This window comes from Trichosurus vulpecula, chromosome 6 (genome assembly GCF_011100635.1).
Source record: "Trichosurus vulpecula isolate mTriVul1 chromosome 6, mTriVul1.pri, whole genome shotgun sequence".
Classification (NCBI taxonomy): domain Eukaryota; kingdom Metazoa; phylum Chordata; class Mammalia; order Diprotodontia; family Phalangeridae; genus Trichosurus; species Trichosurus vulpecula.
Window position 1 is genome coordinate 227,054,915 of NC_050578.1, and position 26,179 is coordinate 227,081,093.

At 38.9% G+C, this 26,179-nt stretch overlaps 1 protein-coding gene across 2 annotated transcripts in view; it reads right to left on the reverse strand.

Moving 5' to 3' along the window:
- SBF2 (SET binding factor 2) overlaps positions 1-26,179 on the reverse strand; it is a 509,481-nt gene that overhangs the window by 173,895 nt on the left and 309,407 nt on the right. For both annotated transcript variants that reach the window (XM_036762802.1, XM_036762803.1), the window contains exon 16: positions 23,563-23,712. In XM_036762802.1, the coding sequence (XP_036618697.1) occupies positions 23,563-23,712 (150 nt within the window). The remainder of the gene's footprint in view (positions 1-23,562; positions 23,713-26,179) is intronic.

Consider the following 26,179-nt stretch of genomic DNA (forward strand, 5'->3'; position numbering starts at 1 on the left):
TCACCCCTGAAAAGAATCCCAGAAAGCTTTTCATCTAAACCCTTGTTGTAAAAGAAAACAGAAGCCCATAGAGAGGAAGGATGTCCAAATTGATTAATCAGTGAGAAACCAACCATGGACCGGGGTCCTGGGTATTGGGGATATGACAAAGACAGAAACAGTCCCTACTCCCAAAGAGTAGTCCCTACTCCCAAACATTTCAATAGTTTATAGAAAGTGATGAAGTCAGGACTAGAACCAAGTTCTTTGAACACACAGTCCAGCATTCTTTCCACAACAACATACTTGGGGGTATGTGAAGATTAGGGCCAGATTATGAAGAGCTTTAAATTCTGAGGAGAGTCTAGATTTGATCCCAGAAATGACAGGGAACCACTGGAGTTTACTGAGTAGGGAAGTGGCATGGATAGACTTGCTAATATACCTTAAGCTCTTTTACCATCCTGCACTATCCTTCTCTAGCTTATCAAAGACTTTCTTACTTGTAAGAATGTTGAGAGGAAATCACTCTATTGGGTATGGGTTGGACTAGATGCCCTCTAAGGTCCCAGCTTCCATGATTCAAGAGAAAGAGAAGAATTCCCAGGTGAGAGATCCTAAGGACATCTCTCTAGCTCACATGCTTTAGCCTCCTCAACTCAATCCAAGGCAAGGATCTTCAGTTTTCAGTTTAGACTACACCCTTCATTTTCTTATCAGTGTCACTGAAGCTAGAGAATTGAAGGAACACAACCAAATGACAGTTTCTTGCGGAAAAAAATTAAGGTCCTTAAAGAGTTGAAGGATGGAAGGAAGGAAGGATGGATAGAAGGAAAGAAGTAAAAAGGGAAGGAAGGTGGAAGGAAGGAAAGAAGCATGGATGGCAGAAAAGAAGGAAGGAAGGCCTTTATGACTGAAATAATCCATAATTCAGTCCAAGTGGGTAACCCTTTGGGTGATTCAGATCCTGTGCTTACCTCACAGTTTGGCCTAGTTTTGCCTCATTTTGGTTACACATCAGTTAGGAGTTTTATGCCAGAAATTAAGATGGAATTTTTCAGAGAGGAGGGAAAACCAGTTAACTTCAGGGGCCTTTTGCCAGGGTTGGGGAGTATTAGTAAGGGAGACCACTTAAGCCCCAACTTTGGCAGCTCTAAGCCTGACACCAACAGGCTGGGAGGAGCTCACTGAGAGTGGAGTCTGGCTAGGAAACCCTGAAGGTCTCTGCAACCTGTATCTTTCTACTTGTGAATGCCAAAAAGATCGTCCCTTTTTACATAACTCTTCATTCTTTAAGGCTACATGGTCAAAACAACTCTTGACAGATCCAAATTTCACAACAGTAAACAGCTTCCAACATGCTCCTATGCTTGAAGAATTAAATTTCAGACTATAAATATTCCAGCTGTGTTTTTTCACAGTCCCATTTCCCCTTAAAGTCTATCTCAGAACTGCCAAAAATTCTTCCATTGGATTTAAATCATTTAAAGATTCTCCAGTGGTGGAATGCAGCTCTGGCCTTATCAGTTTTGATTTTAGTGAGTGTCTGTTTCAGATCAGGTTTTGCATTTTAAAAAATGACTTTTCTATCAATAATGCATCAGAAAATGTTCAGCCAAGAGTCTGATCACTACCATGGTCTACAGGGACATATCTTTTTTAGAAATGAAGTAATGCTATTTTGAGGATACTGTTTCCCAATGCACATATTGAGCCTAGCACTGTGTTCTATAAACTACATACAAGTACCTTCTGGAATTTACAACCACAGCCAAAGTATCTGTGGAGATATTTGTCTAAATGGCCACAAGAAGCTGTGCATGATGAATGGGATGTCTGAAGGAATAAATAGGCTCAAGATAGGCTTAAACAAATAAGATCTAAAATCTTAAAAGCTGGAAGGGGCCTCAGAAATTAGCTAACCTAATCTCATTTTACAGACGAGGAAACTGAGGCCAAAGAGGACAAGTAATTTAACAAAAGGTCACACATCTAGACAGTGGCAGAGCTCGGATTAGAATGCAGGGTCCTGTCTTCCAGTCCAGGAGTCTGCCCTATGCGTAGTGTATCGGGAAAGTGAACTAACAGCTTAGCAATTTTGTTCTCCTGCTTTTCCACATAGAAATCAGAGGAGGATACACAGGAAAAAGTACTTGAAATTCCTGGAAGATAAGGTAAAATCAGGATGTGCTCAAAGAAAAAGCCCATCATTGCTTAAGAAAAAAATAAAGCTTCTTTCACCAAAAAGACTCAAAACACTTATGTCACAGAGAAGGCTTTGGTTGGGGGTGGGGAGGCGGTGGTACAAGGGAATTAAATTCCTCCAGGTAAATTCTAGGAAGGATTGTTTTTTGGGCATGCAGGTATGCCAGGCAGCACAATGGATAGAGTGAAGGAGTTAAGAAGACCTGAGCTCAAGTCTGACCTCAGATACTAGCTCTGTGACCCTGGGCAAGCTGCTTAATTGATGCTTGCTTCAGTTTCTCCAACTGTAAAATGGGAACAGTAATAACAATAGCTCCTGTGGGGTGTTGTGAGGTTCAGATAAGATAATATTCATAAAAACACTTAGCACTGTGCCTGGCACACAGCAGGTACCATGTAAATACTCATTCCCATCCTCAGGAAGTAACTACTTAGACCCTGTGAAGAGTAGGGTCAGAGCAGGTTTTAGACAGTTTTTATGAGATACCTTAGGGCTCTGATACTCAAATCGTGAAAGGATAAAGCAGAAGAAGAAATCTAGCCCAATTTCACTAATAAACATTGGCACATAATTTTAAAGTAAAACCATAGCAAAGAGACTATAGCAGTATATTCCCCAAACTACTCATTATAGAGAGCAGGTTTTGTGTCCGTGAGAGTGTGGGAAATGTCAAAGCATAGGAAGTTATTAGTTGGAGAGTGGGATTTCAAAATTCAGAATCTAGGATGCAGTGCAATTCTGAGATATGGTAAAGTACCAGGCATGACCATATTTGAATGTGGCTGAATTTAAATAGAGAAGGAGGTAAGCGGTAATGAGGAGGTTGCAGAATTGCATGATCACGTTATCAGAAAGACTGTCATGTGAATAATAAAATCACTGAGGATAATGACCAAGGATGGGTGGAAAGGAAGACTATGAACCAAGTTCTGTCAATGAAAAATGTGAGTATTCCTCAAAGGTTTCTCTTTGGCCCTCTCTCTTCACATCTGATTTCAACTACCACCTATACACAGGTGACTTCCAAATATTTTTATTGAAGCCTGACCTCTTTTTTTTTTAACTTCATATATGTTTCCACAATTATCACAGGACATTTCTGCCTGGATATGGAAATTCAAACTCAACCCATCTAAAATAGAGATAATTTTATTTTTTATTTTCCAGTACTATCATCAATCACTTGATCACTCACGTTTATAACCATGAGTGGGGCAAACAAAATGCAGAAGAGATTGTATTAGCAAAAGCAGAATCTAAGATCTGGATCTAGCTTGGGCAAGGAAGATGATGGAATGTCTTTGAGGGAAGAGACTGGGATCAGAATATTTATTCCAGGCAAAATGAGTTATGGGTGGCACTTTTTTTTTAAAGAAATGAAACAGGATTTAATAGTAGGGAAAAAGGGAAACTTTAATTTAACCTTGAATGTTAATGGATAAATTTACCCATAAAAGAAGAGTGTTTTAGAAAAGATTAGAAAACAGAACCCAATTTCTCTCTCTCTGTATACATGTATGTATGTATACACACGTATCTTTGATATGGAGTCTTGAAATAGTAATAGTTTAATTGCTAGTCTGGAGATAGTTAACTTTTATGGTTAGAGAGAAATCTTTTCTATAACATCTCTGCCCAGTGACCATGAAGAATCTGTTGGACAAGGGAAGGCAGTTGAAGAGGAAAGCGAGTATAAACTACAAAAACCAGATCTGACATGGCCTTTGTTAGGTTTCACTTGGTCTCCTCCTTATGCCATCTTTCCTGCTGCCTTATGGGGTTGAGTATGAAGGACCCTGTAGTACTATACTGGAGCTTTCTATCCAGCTTGATAGCAAGTCACGGTTATTTAACCATTTTCAATTCCACCTAATAGTCCCAATTTCATAAATGCCACAAGTATATCATGTTTCTGAAGTCCAAAGGAATGATGTCTGCAGCATTAGTGCCCTATCAATATGAAATTAGTTAGAATGACTTCTTTTTAGTGACCCTGTATTGGTTCCTAGATGTTTATGGAGTAGTGCTTGGGGTATGGGGGTTGCATAAAAGATAACTGTCCATAACATGGAACTGATATTTCTATCTTGTTATTTGTTTTGATGAAATGCTGTTTTATGTTCAGTTCTTAATTTTAAAAGCAACTCAGTAGTTTGTATTTCTCTAAGAAAAAACAAATTGCTTTTTATTTTCACATAGCTCTCAACTGGCTCACTCTCAACTCCAACCGCTGGATATCATTAGGAAAGATGATCTATGTCCTAATCTACATATTCTCTCACTTTAATTATCTCAAACTCTTCTCTTTATAGGTGCATTCTAGAGCTTAACCTAAAAGATTTAACTTTTGACCCAAAACTGTAATAGTGCATTTATAGTGATACCATATGCATATGGTCACTTGTACCTGAAGCAGACCGCGCTTCAAGAGAACTTCTACTGCCACAGGTATTTCTTCAAGGGCATCCTGTGGGCTCATGTGCTAAAATAACTCTGGAGGTCACTTTTCTAGAAGCGTAATGTGAGAAGAAAAGTTTGGTCCTTATCCAACTGTTTCTCTGTTTTGAACTAACTGAAGTTGCTGAACTATTTTATTATCTGGAGCTTACAGCTGGTGTTTTCCTGAATTGGCTCTGGGCCTGTGTAGAAGGATACAATGTGGAAAGTACCTTCATTTTGTTTTTTTCTAATTTTGTGGGAGAACTAAGTCTGGGAAATTGATGGGATTGTTAATACTGGATAGAGCCAAACCCTGAGAGATTTTCTTCAAATAAGCATGGACTTGAATTTTGACCCATTAGTACCCCAGAAAACAGTAATGTGGAAGTTGTATCAGATTAGTTTTGCTCGGCCCCAGAAAGCAGAATTAGGAGGAATAGGTAGACATTTCAGAGAAGCACACTGAGGTTTGATTAATGAAAAACTTCTTTACAATCATAGGTGTTTAAAAGCATAATGGGATGCTCTAAAAAGCAGGGGGTTTCCCCCTCACTAGAGTTCTTCAAGCAAAGGCTGAATGACTAATTTTCAGTCCCTCCCATTTTGGCTTCACTGGATTAAAATTAACTACTGTGGTCATCAAGTTAGTTATGTAGAGAGAATTCTTGTTCAAGTATGGCTTGGCCTCTGAGGTCCCTCACAACTGTGAAATTTTGGGATCTACTTCCGAAGCCTTTACTAAGATTGTGGAATGCTAAAAACATAGTAATAGTGTTTACTGAAGGAATAAAATGGAATTTGCAATCTAATTTTCACTTCTGATATAAGAACTGGTCTGTATTTCATCACTGACATGCTATGACAGATCAATAGGTGGTTCTTCTGCAAGATCTGGTAGGTTTTGCACTGGCGGGTCTTGGGCTGGAGAGTGGATGCCAGAAGATACACTCCAAAATAATTCTTAGTTCAAAGTCTCTGGAGGTAAATGGTACTCCTTCCCATTTTAGAAACTGAAGTAAAGTATGTTTAGATAATGGTAATTGGAAATACTCTTTAGAGTGTGTAAATTTTTGTGCTGCTAAGGTGTCTTAGGACATTGTTTTATTCTAATAACAAAAATGAATGAACACCACATTCATTTGAAGAGGAGGGCTGTTTGATCAAGATAATGGATATATAAGGACTGAAATGCCAATACAAAAAGTTCTCTCAACAGACAGAAAACCTAGTTCCAAATCTTCTACGTGCTATAAAGAGCTGGAAACACTTCTATTGTCATGAACTTGGAAGAACCTTTACCTATCAAGGCAGATGGCCAATGCCATCTCCTTTTTGCCTTTGCTGAGTCCCCTCTCAGGAAGTGACTTCTTTCACACCAACATTCTAAAGGCCTTTTGTATGCATTGATGCCAGAGGACAGGGATTGAGGATGTCCAGTAGAACTGTGCATAACACCTAGCATGGGATCTTCTCAAGTGTTTGCTGAATAAGTGAATGAAGTGAAACTGCAGGTACAAGTCGTGAAGAAGCTTTAGAGTCTAATAAAGGGCACATGTGCTGTTTAGATGAAAGGGATCAAGTCTCAGAGTCAAAAGGCCTGACCTTAAGATCCAGCTCTGATATCTTAAGAGTGCAAAGTTAGCTCATCTGAAAAATCAGGGAGAATAATACATGCTCTACCTCCCTTACAAGGCTGTAGTGAAGAAAATACTTGGTAAACTTTAAAATACAAGAAAATCACAATCTATTATTCTATTATTGTGTACATTCTGCTGATAGCTAAGTTCTTGGCAATGCTCACGATCCTGCACTCCCTGAGTAGCTAGAGCTGTCTGCCTTCAGACTGGTTAAGTAAGCATTCCTAGGATGCTTTTAAAACTCTTCTTGACTGTGATATGACTTTATTGTGGAGGGTTTTAGGATGTTCTGATCTCAAGTACTGCTTTTCCCTCTCTCCTAATCTATTCTTTAATTTTACTCAGAGCTTCTATACTTCTGGAAAAGCCAAGATTTTTGAATACACACAACCTTTAACAAGTTATTTTTAAGAATCATCGCTGCTGAATTTTAATTTTATTTTTTGGCCAACACTCAGGCTTATATTGCTGCTCCCCTAACTCTGAGAGGGCATGGTCCTTAGTCATTCTGAGTTGTGTTGGCTCTTTGGTATTGACAGAAATAACGGAACAAAGGAACAACGAAATCATTATTTTCCATGCTCCTGATGCTTCTGACAGGAGCGCTTTCCAATCACCTGAACCATGAAAGCCTTAGCAGTGAACATCTGCTGGGTTCTCTTTGACACTGAACACAACTGCTGCCAGAGGAAGGAACTTGGCCAAGTCCACTGCATAGTCACTGCAGGTTTTGAGACTGCTTTAGAGCTCTAAAATACAGTAATCTGACCTGAGCTCCCAAAGCAGCCTTAAAACTATTCAACCATATTTTTGATTGACCTAAGGTATAAAAAAGGTGGGGTAGAGAGATATAAGGAAAAATAGTTTTTTTTTCACACCATTTAATAATTTAATTAAATGTAACAAACAATTATTAAGAACATTGCACTGGGCTCTGAGAGTATACAAAAAAAGAATAAAACAGGAGTTTGTTCTCAAATGTTTGTAGAATGAGAATGGGGATAAACCATAGATAGGATATATACACAGACAATAATGTAATTTTCAGTAAGAGTATAAGCACACCCTTGGACAGTTTAGGGCTAAATCTATTCCTAGATAGATAGGATCATGAGACCAAGATCTAGGAGTGGCCTTAGAGATTAAATAAAATAATTAGAGAGACAAAGTCAGATTTAAGGAATGATTCTGGTGCCAAGGATTAAAGTTGTTAGCAAGAAAATGTGCTAAGAAGCAAGATAAGCAAAGCAGCAAGAAAGTGACCTGGGCATATGTATAAAAGGTTCCTTGATGCCATTGTCCTAAACCTTACCTAGCATAATCTAATTGATACTCCACGATGACATCATTGCATCCCAAGAGTCTATGTTGGTATGATACTTTCCAGTTTACAAAGCCTTTTAATATTCACTTAATCCTCACAACCACTCATATCCATTAATGAAATTTGGAGTAGGGCTGTGTTGGTAAATGTTTAACAAGTGGGGTTTGAAAAAATGTATACAGGATATACTTTTAATCAGCTTTATTAGCATTTTCTCTATTACTCCCTTAAAGTCCAGAGTGGGGCCAAATGTACATAAGAAATGGGGATGATGAGGACTTCATAACAACCTGGAAAAACCTATACGACATAATGCTGAGTGAGCGGAGCAGAGCCAGGAGGAGAACACTACACACAACCATAGATATATGGATTCTGTGAGGACCAACCCTGACAATCTTCACTCTTCTCAGCAACACAAGGTGCAGGCACAACTCCAAAGGACTCATGATGGAGAATGCTATCTACATCCAGAGAAAGAACTATGAAGTTTGAATGCAGATTGAGGCACACTTCATGCTCGCCCTTTTTTCTTCTCTTTTGTTTTTGGGTTTTTTTTTTGTTTGGTTCTGTTTCTTCTTTCTCATGATTCATTCCATTAGTCATAATTCTTCTCCACAACTTGACTAGTGTATAAATTAATTCAATGTGAAGTTATACGTGGTAGTTATATGAGATTCCATGCCGTGTTGGGGAGGGAGAGGAGAGGGAGGGAAGAAAATCTGGAACTCAAAATTATGTAGAACCGTGTGTTGTAAACTAAAACTAAAACTAAAAATTAAACAAAAACTAGAAATAAAAAAATGGTTTTTATATTTTTAAATACAATAAAACTTTATTTAAAAATGTAAAAACCATTCTTAGCTTGTAGGCCATACAAAAACAGGCAGACCTGATCTGGACCATGGTCTGTAGTTTGTCTATTCCTGGTCTAAACAATCAATAAATCAATAAATCAGTCCTGATTTGTAGTGTTTGTTGATTCTGAGCTATAAATGCTTGCACTGAGAATTTAATAGCTGGCTCTGGGAGACCGCTCACCTGGCTGCAGCATAGCTTGCCATGGGGCACAAGGAGGGGGCATGGACTGCTCCAAGTTTCCAGGGCTCTTTCTACCACACTCCCCTGACTTCACTGTAACAGATCATAAAGGAGAAGGTATATTTTAGTAACTTCCGCCTCCCTATGTGCCTTTCCAGCTTTGAGCCATCTGAACACTCTCTTATCTCCTCACAAGGTGTCTCATTTCTGCCGAAGCAAACTTCTTGTTTGTTCATAACCTTTCCAATGGCCATCTATGTAAGTCCTAACCACTGCTTACGAATAAGAGAAGGTGGAAGGGAATACACATTTATGTGGCACCATTTGTGTTCTTTATTGTGCTAAGTGCTTTATACAAATATCTCAGCTGATGGTCACAACAACTCTTCCAGGCGGGTACTATTATTATTCTCATTTTACTGGTTAGGAAAATGAGGCAAAAGAGAAGTTAAGTGATGCCCATGATCACTCAGCTAGTAAGTGCCACCTCAAACAAGGAAATGTCTGTGCACCTTCTCCTCAAGGTCATGTTCTTGTTAGTTTCTTAGGCATTAACAATACAAGCAAGTATATTACATTTTGCAAGGAGAAGAATTACACTAGTTATTTCACGCATGCCACTCTTCTATCAATAAACTCCAGCGGCTCTCTACTGCTCTTGGTATAAAATGCAGACTCCTCTATTCAGCTTCTAGAACCCCTCATGGCCTATCTTCCTTTGCTCATTCCATGCTACTCCCTGTCCTGTACTTTGCAATCCAGTCAAATTGGTCTTCTATTTATAATACATGGCACTCCATTTCCATATCCCCATCATTGCACTGGCTGGCCCTGTTTCAGGAATGCACTCCCTCTTCACTTCAGTCTCCAAGTACTCCTCTCCTCTTTCAAGATGCAACTCAAGCATCACCTTCTATATGAAGCCTTTCCTGATCCCCCCAGATGCTAGTGCCCTCCCTCCTAAACTATTTTGTATTTAACGACTTTGTATTTGTTCCTTTTGTATTACTCTGTACTTCTATCTGTACTTGCTGTCAGAATGTAAGCTCCTGGGGAGTAGTGATTGCATTTGTATCCTCAGTGACTAGTACAGTACCTACCACTTACTAGGCATTTAATAAGTGCTTCTTGACTGATTTAATAAACACTAACATTTAATAAATGCTTGTTGATTATTGCACCCTCATTTTGGTGATTAAAAAGTCCAATGACTGCCCACAAAGAATTAATGAAGATTTTAAAAAATGAAGTAACAATGAAAGCAGTGAAATGAAAATGTAAATAAAATGAGTAAATCATAGAATCAAAGAATGTGAAGCATCACCAAAGACCTTTGAGATACAGCCTCCCCCTCAACATAGGAATCTTTTGTGGACGCCCATATAGAGATAAGTGTAACTTAAACTTAAAATACTCCATATGTTTGAACCAAACAATAACAAATCCCCATTTACTTTAAAAGAATGAGAAGTATGTAGATCACATCTTATCTAATAGTCTTCCAAAATAAGAAGTCTTTTAAAAACAATTTAAAATGCTCCAAATCACTAATAAAAAATAAAAATGCAAATTAAAATAACTGAGGTTTCATCTCATACACACAAGACTGGTAAAGATGGGGGGGAAAAGCCCAATAAATATTACAGAAGCTGTGGGAAGAGAGGCACACTATGCACAGATGGCAGAGCCATGAACTACTCCAACTATTCTAGAAAACAATTTGGAATGATACCCAAAGTTACTACACTGCACATATCTTTTGGCCCAGTAGTAATCTTAACAACAGTATATCCAAAGGATATAAAACTAGAGGGAAAAGTCTGTACACAAACACATTTATAACAGCATATTTTGTAATAGGAAAGAACTGGAAACTAAGGGAGAACCTATTGACTAGGAATGGCTGAACAAGCTGAGGGAAATGAATACAGCAGAATACTATTGTACCATTAAAAAGTAATGAATATGAAGAATTCAGGGGGAAAAAAGTTTTGTAAGAACTGATGAAGAGCAAAATGATTCATATCACAAAAGTAATTCTACATAAAGATGCCAGCAATGGCAAAGAAGACAGCCTTGAAAGACTGAATATCTCTGGTGAAAGTAGTGATTAATCATAACTTCAGAAGATTGGCTTTGAAGCATCTTGGCCAAGAAATGGACCAGCAATGTGGAATGAGGCACACATTTTAGAAACAGAAAATGTTGGCTTGTTTTGCTCGACTCTTCCTCTTCTTACAAGGAGGGAGGGGAGATGGCTGATAGATGATCCATGCAAAGTGACAGTGAAATTTCAAAAGAAGAAAAGAACACTAATATAGCATTAAAAAAAATTCTAAGTCACATCCTGAGTGAACACCTTGGCACCTAGTTAAGAGTCCATAAACACTGATACTAACATTTTATTATTTACTGGGCCTTTCAATTATACCGTATAGTCAAAATAACTCAGTTAGAATCTTGACAACATAAAGGCTCCACATTATAGCTGCTAACATGGAAAGTGGGTTACTGGCAACTATTTTATTTTATAAGATAGTTTTCATTAGTCGAGGTTCAAAAAGATACTAGCAATTAAAAAAAATATCATACACAACAGAGGCTCACAGGCTCCACCAAATGGAATCGGTTCTTTTGAATGACAAGGATGTGTTAGAAAAACTCATAGCCTCTGTGAACCATTTCTTTTTATTAACTTGTCATAAAATGATCCTGATAAATGAAATAGCCCTTGGGCGGTAATCATATCCTATTTAGTTTTTCCCAGAGGGCAGGAAAAGCAGAATATTTCTAGGTCATGGAAAGCAAAAATCACTGAAGTTTTTGAACCACTACCTAAAAATTGGTTCATCTGACTCATGTTTCTCTTCTACAACACCACTGCAGATGTTTGGCCTTTCTGTCATGAAACTGTATGCTTTTGTAAAAAAAAATGTTCAGAATGTCAAGTCAAACCCTACAAAGTACATTGTTGTAACAAGAACATAAATATTAAAAAGTCCCAAGGTGCCAATAAATAACACATTAAACCCCAGAATATTACCTCTGGGCCCATTGTAACTGAAGAAGACCTCTGTATAATCCTGAATGCTAGACGAAGACTAGGGTATAGTTTATACTTGTAGGAATAATTCAGTACTCTGAGTGTACAAATCCCTTAACTGAGGTACATTTGAAAGCAACCAAAAACATATTTCCTTTTTTTTTATGAAGCACAAAAAGGATATGCAAAAGCAACAAAAACTTAGGGCCTAGACAATTTTGCAATTAGACAAAGTTTACTCAAAAATTATCTTCTGGAGCATTTGAATAATGTTATCTTTTAGTTATCATATAATATAGAAACTATGCCAGAAACAGGACAATTAATATTCACCACCGCCACCACTTATAAAATCATTAAATTTCTGAATTGGACCAGACCCTAAAGAACACAAAGTTGAGGAGTTTCTAACCTGGGATCCATGACCCCCAAGGGTCCTGTGTATAGATTTCTGGGGTCCTTTCACTAACCTCTAACCGATGATTAGCCTTTCCTTCAACTACGATTTTTTTTTTTTACAAAAAAATTATTGTGAAAAGAGGTCTCAGGGTTTCAAAGGGGTCCATGACACAAAAAACTTAAAGACCCTTGATCATTCTAGTCCAATTCGCTGCCCCACATACCAAATCCTTCTGTGATGTACTTAATACTTAGTTATCAGGCATCTGCTTGAACACTTACAGTGTCAAGAAATTCCCCCCTTCCTGTAGGGAGCCCATTCTTGTGTTCAGTTCTAGTGGTCAGGAAGTTTTTGTTCAGACTGAGCCAAGACTGGCTGCATGGTAACAAACCCAGTGGAACTAAGTGAATCAATTTAATCACTCTTCCAGATATCATGTTCCCTCTCAGTCTCTTCTTCAGGCTAAACATCCCAGGTTCTTTCACCTCTCCTCCCATGACATGTTCTTGGATCCTTTCAGGATCTTGCTTCCCTCCTCTGCAGAGGCTCCAGTATGTCAATAGTTTTCTTATAATGGATCACCTAGCATAGAATGCAATATTCTGAAATGTGGGCCCCAAAGGGCAGAGCACCTAAGGACTGTCACTTCCCTGATTCTGAAGATTATGTTTTTCAATGCAGCCCAAGCCCTCCTGAGCTCTTCTTTGGCAGTTACAAACATTCTATTGACTCATCTGAAGCTGACAGTCAATAAAAACCTCTATGGTTGTTTGTTTTTTCCTAGGTGAATTCTTTCCTTTCAAGAAATATCTCCCTTATCTTTGGGGGCAATTGAGTTTTTAAATGTAAGCCAATGACTTTACATTTATCCCTATGAAAATTCATCTAGTTAGATTTAGCCCTTTGTCTTCAACTGTACACAAAAAGTTTTGGAATCCAATTCTGTCACCCACAATGATTTTCAGCTTTAAGTCATCAGTCAAATTGACAGGTATCCTGATAAAACTCTAGTAATTGAAAAAATGTTGACCAGGGCCAGTCAAAGGACAGACACTTGACCTTAGATAACAAAATGTTAGCATTAGAAGGGCCCTCGGTCCAATTCACTCATTTTATACATAAGAAAACAGACCTAGAGAAGGTAAGTGATTTACCAAGAGCCACATAGCTAGTGGTTTAAGCTAACAAATAAAATGATATTTATTACAAGGTAACTCATTCTCCATCTTTTATCCTTTAACTGATAAATATATGGCTCAAAACTAGATGGTCAATTGTTTGGCCTCTTTGTAACTGGATAGAGAATATGTTAAAATCAAGATATTAGTTTGATGATACTCCAGAAGTATAAAGCCAGTTAAAAAAAATAAAATGAAACAAAATGAAGCGACAATGAATAGATATTTGTGAAAAGCACTTGAGGAAAACGCAAAGATTTTATCGTCCATGGCAAGTCTTATTTACTATTTTAGTAGTATCTACAAGGCATTCTACTTAATTACTTATTTTGTTGGCATCTCAGCAAGCATTATTACTTTGTAGATAGCCACAGGGATACTTTCTGAAACACTAATATTTAACTATTTCTTTGCCATAGGAAATGACTGTAAAGGGGTTTTGCATTAAATTGAGACCATGGTATTAATTTTTGTCATAAAGATGGTGAAAAAGAAAGACAAAAAGAGTAGCTTCCTAATATTTCTTGAACCAAGTTTTTAAATATTTTATTTGAAAACAATTCTGAAATCATTATACATTCCATAATTCCACCAATTAGGGATATCCATGTGAGTACTCCCTCCAATGATGCAGATCACAATTCATCTATGCAGTTGGTGATGCAATAGTTAGAGCACTGGGCCTGGGGTCAGGAAGACTTGAATTCAAATCTGACCTCAGACACTTAGTCAATCAACATTTATTAAGTGTCTACTATGTTCCACGCACTATGCTAAGTTGGGGACACAAAAAAGAAGCAAAAGATCTGCCCTCAAGGACCTCACAATCTAATGGGAGAAACAATGAGCAAACGAATGTATACAAAGCAAGCTATATAGAGGATACATAGGAAATTATTAACAAAGGGAGAACACCTTGATGGAAAGAGCTTGGGAAAGGCCTCCAGTAAAAGATGAGATTTTGGTCCGGAATTACAGGAAGCCAGGGAGGTCAGTAGGCATATTTGAGGAGGGAGTGCATTCCAATCATGGAAGACAGCCAGAGAAAATGCCTGGAGCCACGAGATGGAGTGTCTGGTTTGTGGGAGTAAGGTAGAAGGGGGCTAGGTTATGAAGGGCTTTGTAAGGGTACAAGGGAGCCAGACATGGAGGGCTCTGAATGCCAGATAGAGCATTTTGTATTTGATCCTAGAGGTGATAGGGAACCACTGGAGATTACTGAGTTGGGGGATGACATGAGCCAACCTACATTTTAGGAAAATCACTTTAGTAACTGAATAGAGGATGGATTGGTGTGGGAAAGGACTTAAGGCAGGCAGACCTGGTAGCAGGCTACTACGATAGTCCAGGAATGTGGTAATGAGGGCAGGACCAGAATGGCAGTGTCAGAGGAGAGACAGAGGTGAATTCTAGAGATGTTATAAAAGTGAAACAGACAGCTCTTGGCAACAGACTAGATATGGCAGGAGAGAGACAATGAGGAGTCCAGGATGACTCCTAGGTTGTGAGTCACATTAGCTGTGTGACCCTGGACACTTACCCTCTGACTAATTCATTTTCCTCAAATGTAAAGTGGGTATAATAATAGCACCTACCTTGCAGGGTTGTTGGGAGGAACAAGGGAGACAATATCAGTAAAGCCCTTAGCCCAGTGCCTGGCACCCAGCAGGTCCTATATAAATGCTTACTCTCCCCTTTCCCCCCATCCTGAGAGAATCTTGTCCATGTCTTTATGTAAATCTTCCACAAGGGGTGTGTTCAGGGCACTCCGTGTCTTCCTTTAGATTTCTTAATGGTTGCGTTTATACTGATGGAGCTTACAAATCCTTGGATTATCCCTCAGTCTCTACATGATTGGTACATTTTTTTCTTGGTTGTATATATTTCTTTGATGACAGGTTTTAGGCTGTTTCTCCTAAACTGCTCTTCATTATAATATTTTTCAGTTTATTCATACCCCCCATGCCCTTCACTCCAGGGCCCTTTCTGTAGTATTCTATGGTATCCTGAGAATCATTTGCTCAATACCCACCAACTTACTCTGCCACTCCAGAGCTGGAGGACAGTGACAGTGAGGAGGGAGGGACAGTGAGGCTTTGCCCCAAGCGGCATCATGGGGGACGGTGTACTTCCACCATCCTCTACCTCTAGAGCAGTCAGCGTGCACTGTTCTCTCAATGAGCAAGAAGTCAACAAGTCAAAGAGCCTACATCAAAAGCCTCCCAGAAAAACATGAACTGGTCTCAGGCCATGGAAGAGCTCAAACAGACTGACTCGAATGGCAAAAGAGCTCCAAAAAGCCAACGAGGAGAAGAACGCCTTGAAAGGCAGAATGAGCCAAATGGAAAAGGAGGTCCAAAAAACCACTGAAGAAAATACTACCTGAAAAAATTAGACTGCAGCAAGTGGAAGCTAGTGACTTGATGAGAAATCAAGATATTACAAAACAGAACCAGAGGAATGAAAAAGTGGAAGACAATGTGAAATATCTCATTGGAAAAACCACTGACCTGGAAAATAGATCCAGGAGAGATTATTTAAAAATTATTGGCCTACCAGAAAGCCACGATCAAAAAAAGAGCCTGGATATCATCTTTCAAGAAATTATCAAGGAGAACTGCCCTGATATTCTAGAGACAGAGGGTAAAATAGAAATTGAAAGAATCCACCAATCACCTCCTAAAAAAGATCCCCAAAAGAAAACTCCTAGGAATATTGTTGCCAAATTCCAGAGCTCCCGGATCAAGGAGAAAATACTGCAAGCAGCCAGAAAGAAACAATTTAAGTATTGTGGAAGCAGCTTCTACATTAAGGGATCGAAGGGTTTGGAATACAATATTCCGGAGGTCAATGGAGCTAGGATTAAAACCAAGAATCACCTACCCAGCAAAACTGAGTATCATGCTCCAAGGCAAAATATGGATTTTCGATAAAATAGAGGACTTTCAAGCTTTCTCAGTGAAAAGACCAGAGCTGAATAGAAAATTTGACATTCAAACACAAGAATCAAGAGAAGCATGAAAAGATAAACAAGAAAGAGAAATCATAAGGGACTTACTAAAGTGGAACTATTTTGTTTATATTCCTACATGGAAAGATGATGTGTATAATTCATGAGACCTCAGTATTAGGGTAGCTGAAGGGAAGATACATACATACATACATACATACATATGTGTGTGTGTATATATATACATATATATGTGTATATATATACATATATACATATGTATGTAGAGAGAGAGAGAGAGAGAGAGAGAGAGAGAGAGAGAGAGAGAGAGAGAGAGACAGAGAGACAGAGAGAGAGAGAGGGCACAGGGTGAGTTGAATATGAAGGAATGGTATCTAAAAATATAAAATCAAATTAAGGGATGAGAGAGGAATATATTGAGAGAGGGAGAAAGGAGAGATAGAATGGGGTAAATTATCTCTCATAAAAGTGCCAAGAAAAAGCAGTTCTGTAGGAAGGGAAGAGGGGGCAGGTTGAGGGGGAATGAGTGAACCTTGCTCTCATCAGATTTGACCTGAGGAGGGAATAACATACACACTCAATTGGGTGTCTTACCCCGCAGGAAAGAAGGAGGAAGAAGATAAAAAAGAGGGCATGATGGAAGGACAGATAGGGGCAGGAGGCAATCAAAAATAAACACTTTCGAAAAGGGGCAGGGTCAAGGGAGAAAATTCAATAAAGGGGGATAGGTTAGGAAGGAGCAAAATATAGTTAGTCTTTCACAACATGAGTATTGTGGAAGGGTTTTACATAATGATAAGCATATGGCCTATGTTGAATTGCTTGCCTTCTTAGGGAGGGTGGGTAGGGAGGGAAGAGGGGAGAGAAGTTGGAACTCAAAGTTTTAAAAACAGATGTTGAAAAAAAAAGTTTTTGCATACAACTAGGAAATAAGATACACAGGCAATGGGGCATAGAAATTTATCTTGCCCTACAAGAAAGTAAGGGAAAAAGGGATGGGAGGGGAGTGGGGTGACAGAAGGGAGGGCTGACAGGGGAACTGGGCAACCAGAATATATGCCATCTTGGAGTGGGCAGGAGGGTAGAAATGGGGAGAAAATTCGTAATTCAAACTCTTGTGAAAATCAATGCTGAAAACTAAATATATTAAATAAATGAAATAAATAAATTTTAAAAAAAGAAAAAAAATCCAGTTTCTAAAATTTATTCTTAGTCATTGGAAAAGGATTCCTATTGATCCTACCCATTTTCTGCCCCTCTGTCACCATCCCCGCTCAAGTAGGGGAAGGCCACACAAGACAGAGAGCCATTTTTAATTTTTCTTTCTTTTGTAGGCAGCCATGAGTAAAGATTTTATAACTGAGGGGGATGGGCTTCTCTGTATTTGGTTAGGCTTAGTCTGTATTATCATATGTTCAAAAATAAGCATAAAAACACATAGCAAAGTTGAATAAAAATAATTTTTTTGACTTGTACATGGCAGATGTTTGTATCCTTGCTGACTGAGCCATTATATTCTATATTTTTTGGGAGGTGCTGGTGGAAAGTGCATTTTCCATTGTGTGGTAGGAAGAGACCTGAATTTGTGCCTCTGTGACTCTGGGCCCTCACCTTCTCTGTAATCCAGTTTCCACAGATTGAACCAGATGACTTCTGAGGCTTCTCCAACTCAAAATCTATTATTCTGTGATTCCTTTGCACTGATTTTATTGGAGAACTGATTGTGCAGGGACAGCATTACTTAGGGTTTATGGATTCTGATTCAATTTCTTTTACAAAGAAATTATTTATTTAATTTTCAGCTATTTATTATCCACCAAAACAAATGCTTATATTGTCCATGGCCAAAATCATACATCTAATGCTGCATTTCAAGGCTCTTGCCTCTCTGTAAGGAGGTGGGTGGCGTGTTTCATTTTAGTCCCCTGGATTGCTGGTTTATTATCACACTGATCAGAAGCCTCTGGAAAATTGTTTTTCTCCTCTTGACTGTGCTTCTAATTTTCTAGACGACATTACCATGCCTCACATGCAGTCTTACCCTAGAACATCCCTCTGCTATACGGCTCCCTTGTCCCATTGGTGAATTCCTTCTGGGGCCTCCATTTTGTGGAGAGGCTCAGGCTGACCAATCTTCATTCCTTTCCCAGCTGTGCTTCTGACTTACTAGACTTAGACACCATGCCTCCATGCTGGGGATATTCCCTTCTCCTCACTACTTTCCAACTCCCTTTTTGGTGTTCTCAGGGACTGTCTTTGTACCCCTACCATTTACTATTATGGCCTGGCACACGGTAAGCCTTGCCTCATTTTTCTACACAATGTTATCATTGGATATGGCTCTCCCAGGTCTGCCCACTTCACCCAGCATCGATTTAAGAACAGCTTTTCAGTTTCCTCTGAAATTGTTCATTTTGCCATTTCTTACAGCACAGTAATATTCCTTTATATCCACATACCATCATTTGCTTAGCCATTTTCCAACAGGAGGGCAGTCCCTTAGTTTCCAGCCTTTGGCTAATACCAAAAGATCTGCTACAAATTTCTGTGCACCTAAATCCTTTTTTTCGTTCTTTAATCTCTCTGAGTTACAGATCTAGTAAAAGTATTGGCTAGGTCAAAGGGTATCACAGTTTGGTAACTTTGGGGGCACAGTTCTAAATTGCTTTCAAGAATGGCTAGACCAAATACCTATCAAAAATGTTGGAATGGGGTGGACCAGCTAGGTGGCACAGTAGATAGAGCACTGGCTCTGGAGCCAGGAGGACCTGAATTCAAATCCGGGCTTAGACACTTGACACTTACTAGCTGTGTGACTCTGAGCTAGTCACTTAACCCTGATTGCCTCAAAAAAAAAAGTTGGAAAATGCTTGTTTCCTCACAGCCTAAAATCTTATGTTCCCAACATTTGTCATTTTTCCATTTTGTTATCTTTGCCAGTCTGATGGATATGAGGTAGAACTTCAAAGTTGTTTTAATTTTCATTTCACTTCTAATTAAGGGACTTGGAGCATTTTTTCATATGGTTGTTGGCAGCTTGGACTTCTTCCTTTGAATACTGTAGTTCTGTGATGGCACATTTGCCCAGGTTCAAGATAATGGATGATGATCTCACACTTTTTCAGTCACCAATGGAGTGAATCAGGGTTGTGTGATTTCTCCTAATGCTTTTTAGTATGATGCTTTCAGCAACGTTGTTGGACGCCTTTAACAAGGATGACAATGTTTTCAAGTTCATCAACCATACTGATGGCAAATTATTTGACTTGAAAAGGCTACAACCAAGACTAAAGTGAAGGGCGAGTTGGTGTACAACTTTTTGTTTGCAGATAATTGTGCACTCAGTGCAGCCTCTGAGGCTGAGATGAAACATAGTATGGATCAAGTCTCTGCCACTTGTGCTAACTTTGGCCTGACAACACCAAGAAAGGAGTTCTCCACCAGTCAGCACTGCACCATCCATATGTGGAACCAGCAAATGGAGAACTTCTGAATGCCGTAGATAAGTTCACTCACCTTGGCAGTATACTTTCCAGGGATGTACACATAGACAATGAAGTTGACACATGTATTGCCAGAGCTAGCTCAGTGTTTGGGAGGCTCTGAAAGAAAGTGTGGCATAGAAGAGGATGTCTACCAAGCTATAGGTCTGCAGAGCCACTGTGCTAACCTCACTGTTCTATGCTTGTGAAACCTGGATAGCATACCAGCACCATGCCAGGAGATTGAATTGCTTCCATTTGAATTGTCTTAAGAAGATTCTGAAAATCACCTGGCAAGACAAGGTACCAGTTCCTGAGGTCCTTTCTTGAGCTGAACTGCCAAGCATCCAAACTACTGCAGAGAGTGCAACTGCGATGGGCTATGTTGTCCAAACACCTGTTTGCTGAAAAGACTACTTTACGGAGAACTCACACAAGGCAAACACTCACGAGGAGGTCAGAAGAAGCTACATAAGGACACTCAAGGTCTCTCTAAAGAACTCTGGTATCAATTGTGAGACACAGGAGACAATGGAACAGGACAGTGCAGCATGGCGTGCCCACATCAAAGAAGGCAGTGTACTCTATGAGCAAAGCAAAATTGGAGTAGCTCACAAGAAACATGAGATGCACAAATTTGGAGTCTTTTCAGCATTTATTGATATAATGACATGGCTTTTATTTTTACATTAATAATATGATTTATTATATAGCTTTACTTATGTTAAATGAACCCTGGACCTACTATTAATCTAATCTGGTCATAGTGTATAATCTTTCTAATATGTGATATAGTCTATTTGCTAATATGTTATTTATTTATTTTGCCTCAATGTTCATAGAGAAAATGAGAGTTTTTTTTCCCCTGCTTTGTTTCTCCAGGTTTAGATATTAAGACAATATTTGCATCATAGAAAGAGACTTGAAGGGTGCCATCTTTTTCTTTATTATACACAGTTAATACAATATTGGAATTGTTCTTTGAATGTTTGATAGAATTTACTTGCAAATCGATTTTTCCCTGAGTTTTTTTATTTGAGCATTCACTTAGGGCTTGTTTAATCTTTTTGCTGACATGGTATTATTTAAATATTCTACTTCTTTTGTTAATTTGGATATTTTGTATTGGACGTTTTATACATGTCATTTAAGTTATTGATGTTATTAGTGTACAATTGAACAAAATAATTTAATATATCTTCTTCATTTTTGTGAACTCCCATTACTCATCTTTAACATGAACAATTGTTTTCCTCTCTTTTTACAATCAGGTTAGCTAACTTTAAAGTATTTTAGTACTTTTTTCAAAAATCAGCTCCTTGTTTTATTTATAAGTTCAATGTTTTGTTTTTGCTCTTTTTTTGGCTTTCAATTTTATCAATCGTTTCTTTAATTTTCAGAATGTTTTCCTTGTTGCTTAGTTGGGGAGGTTAGTTAACTTACAGTTAATGGTTTTTTTTTTGTTGTGTGCTCAATCATTGATTGTTCTTTCTCTCATTTGTTGATGTTCTCCAGTACAGTCTCCACCCCCAACTCCTTTTTTATTTACAATAATCTAAACAACATGACCCAGTGGTCCTCTGTCTTACTAACTTTTCTCTCTGACACTTAAAGATATTAGGGTTCTTGAAAGAAATTTATTTCCTCCTTATTGGCATGTAAAGAATTCAGTTTCATATATTTCCATCTAATTAAACAAATGTATGTACCTTTCAATGTTTCTCTTGGCTCCTGCATTTCCATTCCAAAATGTTTATTTAGGCTTGGCCTTTTCTTTGGAAATCTATTTCATTAAAGGTCCATTTCCCCTACAGAATTATATTTAATTTTTCTAGATAGGTTATTCTTGGTTGTAAGCCTTCATCTTTTGTAATACCATATTCAAAGCTTTCCTCTCCTTTAAAGTAGTAGTTGCAAAGTAATAGGTGGTTTTTGTTGTGGCTCCTTGCTGCTTGAACTCTTTCTTTTTGGCAGTTTGTAGCATTTTTTTTCTTTTACCTGGAATCTCTGGATTTGGGCTATGACATTTCTTGGAGTTTTCATTTTGGAGTATCTCTCAGTAGATAACTGGTGGATTCTTTCCATTTTCACTTTGCCACTTGGTTCTAAGAACTCTGGTAGTTTCATTTATAATTTCTTGAAACAAGGTATTCAGGATATTTTTAAATCATATAGTGTGATAATTACTAAGGTATTTCTCCTAGACCTGCTTCTTAGGTCAGTTTTTTTGTAATATATCTTTTATATTTCTGTTTTTTCAATCTTTTTATTTTGATAGTTTCATTGAGTCATTGTTTTCTGTTGGATCCATTCAAATTTTCAGGGCATTCAGTTCTTGGGTGAGAGTTTCCATCATGTGTTCTAAGGTGCCAATTTTCCTTGCCATTTTGTCCTCCCTTGGTATTCCATTTTGTATTTCTTCTTTCACTTCTTCTAGGTAATCTTATAATCTTTGTAGCCTGGACATTTTTTACTCTGAGGCTATACAAAGAATTGTAGCGGAAAGGCTCTTGTCCTCCAGGTTTACTCCCAGGATATCTCTACATCCGAATTATTTTTTAATAGCATTTGGTATTTTCTTTTGTTTGTTCATCTTAGCAGCCCCAGTATCTGGGTTAGAGGGAAGAGGGTAAGGAGGAGAAGGTGGGGATGCTTAGATGAAGCTCAGCTCCATCATTCCTAAGTGGTGTGGGGAAGTCCTGCCTGGTTTTGAGTCTGGCCAAACCTGGGCTGATCTAGCCAGGGCTTTGGCAGCTATTCTGAACCTTGGCTCTCTAGGGATTCCCTCTTAGTTACAGGGCTTCAGGGCTCCTCTGGATAAGGCTCTTCTCCCCTGCTGCTGAACTGCTGCTAGGGCTGCTTGCTACAGGGTCTTTGTAGGCGGGTCTTTCTGGCCATTAAACTGGGGTTGTTCCTTTTCCTCCTCCCCTCCCCCACCTCCTTGCTGGGTGCAGGTGGACTCCAGGCCAACTTGATGCCAAAGAGCCCCTCTCCCATTGTTCTGGGGCTACTTTGTGCATTGCTTTCCCCCTCTGCAGAATCCTGGCAGTCTTGTCCACCCCTGGGCTGGGTGGGGGATTCTGTAGGTGATTTTACTGCGGTGTCTGTAGAGAATCTTGGCTCTTGTGGTCCTAATGCACCACCATCTTCTGATCTAAATGCATTTCATCATTAACCTGTATACCCACCCCAGATTTACTACTGGCTTTGGAATGTTGGGAAGATTAAAACACACAGAGGAGGTTATACCTATTTTCTTCATTCCCTCCATTTCTTAATAAACAGGGACAACTTGATTGTCTGAACAGTAAGAGCAGCTGGAATGATGTAAAGTTGTGTCTACACAAGACTGTAAATGGGGAGTTAAAACTGCTCCTGGCTGGCTTTATCTGTAGGAACATGTAGCATCCCTAAGTACCTAGTACTTGAGTTAATAGGTGCCAGAAAATCCATTTATCCTCACATCTGTGCTATCTCCTGACTTTCTGTTCTGCTACCAACCTTTTATAAATCCCAAGACTTAGAATCATGATGCCAATAAAACTGTCTTTAAGTGAATAAGCAACTCTGTAAAGCAATATGCACTATAAAGTTTATAAGATAATTTTTTAATTTCCAAAGACATTGCTTGTAGAATTAATAGAATAATCCAATATCCATCATGGATGGAAAAGAAATTTAGTATTCATGCCAAACACTGAATAAGTATATTTGGCAGAAGAGGTGTGGATGTTGGCTCTTTACTTTTTTGGCCCTGGAAAGTCCAAGAACTTTACAGATAGTTTTTTAAAAAATTAAATCTCAGATAATAAATATTATTCCAAAAAGGGGGGAGAGGTCTGAAAGAAAAAGCACCAATTACCTGTAGAGTGCAGTTCATCATCCTCACAACGTAGTCAAACTGCTGATGATCTAGGATGGCCCGGTTCTGCTGCACATGCAAACCCAATTCATAGGTAAGACACTGTCGTGCTGCCTTTCCCTTGAGGGCTCTCAATGCAGCAGGAAGAGTCTGAGAATAAGAAAATTTTACTTTACTCATATGACCAAAAACTAATTCTACTGAAATAAATATCTGAATCACATCCCACAGGAGATTATTTTAAAAAAACAATTCAATTGAATAAGTATTTATTAAATACCTACCCATGCAAAAAGCACTATTAGGTCCTAGAAACAAACAAACAACTCCAAACTATGTCCTGGAGGATAATCAAGAAACTTACAGTCTACCAGAGGTGTATTTGTGTGTGTGCATGCACAGACAGAATGTTGCACAAATGAACATAATAAAAGTTAATTTGAAGGAGAATACAGTAATGGCTTTGGGTAGAAAGCAGCACACCAGTTGGGTCTTAAAAGAAGCCATGGAGTCTGAGAAACTGAGATTATGGGGTAATGTATTCCAGGTTTTGGGGACAGCCATTGTGAATGAAGAGAGGGCAGAGACAGAGTGCTGAGTTTGGGGAACAACTAGTATCCTAAATTGACTACAACAGAATTCATAAAAAAGCAAATAAGGCAGGAAAAGTAGGTAGAAGCCAGTTTATGGAGAACCTTAAATACCAGAATAAGAAGCGCATATTTTATCCTAAAGGCAATGGGGAGCGACCGATGGCTTTCAATGTCAGAACCTTGCCATATAAAAGCTATCTGGGGCAGCTACGTAGAAACTAGATGGTAGAGAGAGATGACTGGATGGAGGGTGATCAACATGGGTCTGGGCAAGAGTGAATGAGATTCTGAACTAGGGTGATGGCAATGTGAGTGGAGAGAAAGGGGAAGATATGAGAGATCAAGAAAGAAGGTGCATGATTTGGCAATTTATTGGATATGGAAGATAGGATAAGAATAACTTTGAAGCTATAAATTTGGGTCGCTGGGATAATGGTGGTGACTTTAACATCAACAGGGAATGTTTAATGATAATAACAGTAGCACCTACTCTGTGCTGGCTACTGTGCTAGTCACTTTATAAATATTATTTTATTTGATCCTCACAACAACCCTGGGAGGTAAGTACTATTATGTACTTACCCATTTTACAGTTGAGGAGACTGAGGAAAAAAGACGTAAATGACTTGCCCAAGGTCACCTAGCTAGTAAGTATCTGAGGTGGTATTTGAACTTGTCTTTGTAATTCTAGGCCCAGCATTCTACCCACTGTACCACCTAGCTGCCTCAGAATGTTTAGAAGAGGTACATTTGGAGGAAAGATAACAGATTCTATTTGGATAGAGTTTGAGATACCTATGGGATAATCAAGAGATTTGCAGGAGTCATCTTCATGGAGATAATAATTGAACCCAAGACTGCTGATGAGACTGCTGAGAGGGAAGAACAGAGAGCCTGGCAATGAATATGCTTTCCAGGGTCAGGAAAGCTATCTGGGTGATGATGATCAGCAAAGGAGATTGAGAAGTATGTGTAAAGTAAGAGGAGGGGAAAACACCACAGCAGTGTCACGAAAGCCAAGGTAGGGAAAAACATCTATGAGAAAGGGGGTTGGGTGTTGAATAGTGTTAAAAGCATAGTAAAGGAGTAAAGGAGGATTAGGGCTTAGCAAAGATAATCAGAGTTAACTGTTAAGAAGTCACCTTAGATAGGAAAGCTTCAGCAGAGTGGAGAGGTCAGAAGTCAGATTACGTAACAGCGAGTGGATGATGAAGTAAAGACACAGATGATTTTTCTAGGAGTCTGACAGTGAAAGGAAGAAGAAAAAAGGAGATGGTATGGCAGTTTGAGGGAATGACAGGAAGGTTTTTTGTTTGTTTTTTAAGGATGGGATAGACTTGCACATAATTGCAGGTAGAAGAAAAGGACCTGGTAGAAGAGGAGAGACTGAAGAGGAGAGAGAAGGAATGATGGATGTGGCAAACTTTCTAGAAGGTAAAGGAGGAGCTGGGATAGCAGGCAGAAGTAGAAAGGGTGCCTTCAGTATAGGCAAGTATCTCATTCTCGAAGACTAGCAGAAAGAAGTAGATAACGGGTGAAGATATACAGGGGTTTTCAGGTGCAAAATAGGAGAAAAAAACAACTCATGATAGATGGCCCAAGTTTCCTAATTAGTAGGTTATATCTGCTGAGATTGGTGGGGCTAAGGGTGAGAGTTAAATCAAAGAATAACAAAAGGACTGCCACTGCAGCAGTAAGGGCCCTATTGAGATGAAATAGCATGAATCCATAATGGGTTTGTTTGGTATGGTTGTGTGACTTCCTCTAGTCACAATCAGCAGCATACGAGTAAAAGTGGAGAAGGAGGACAGCAGGAGGGATCCAGGGTTGAGAGCTGAGAGTGAACAGCAGAACAATGAAAGCATGAGGGAGTTAAGAGTGGAGGTCAATGTACAGAGTAAGAACTACAAAGGGAAGAAAGCAAGGCTAGATCAAAGAGAGACTAGGAGGGAGGGAGGAGGGGAGAAAAGGGTCTGAAGTTTTCTGGTGTAAGAGAAGTGAGGCAGAAGATAAGATGGAAGAAC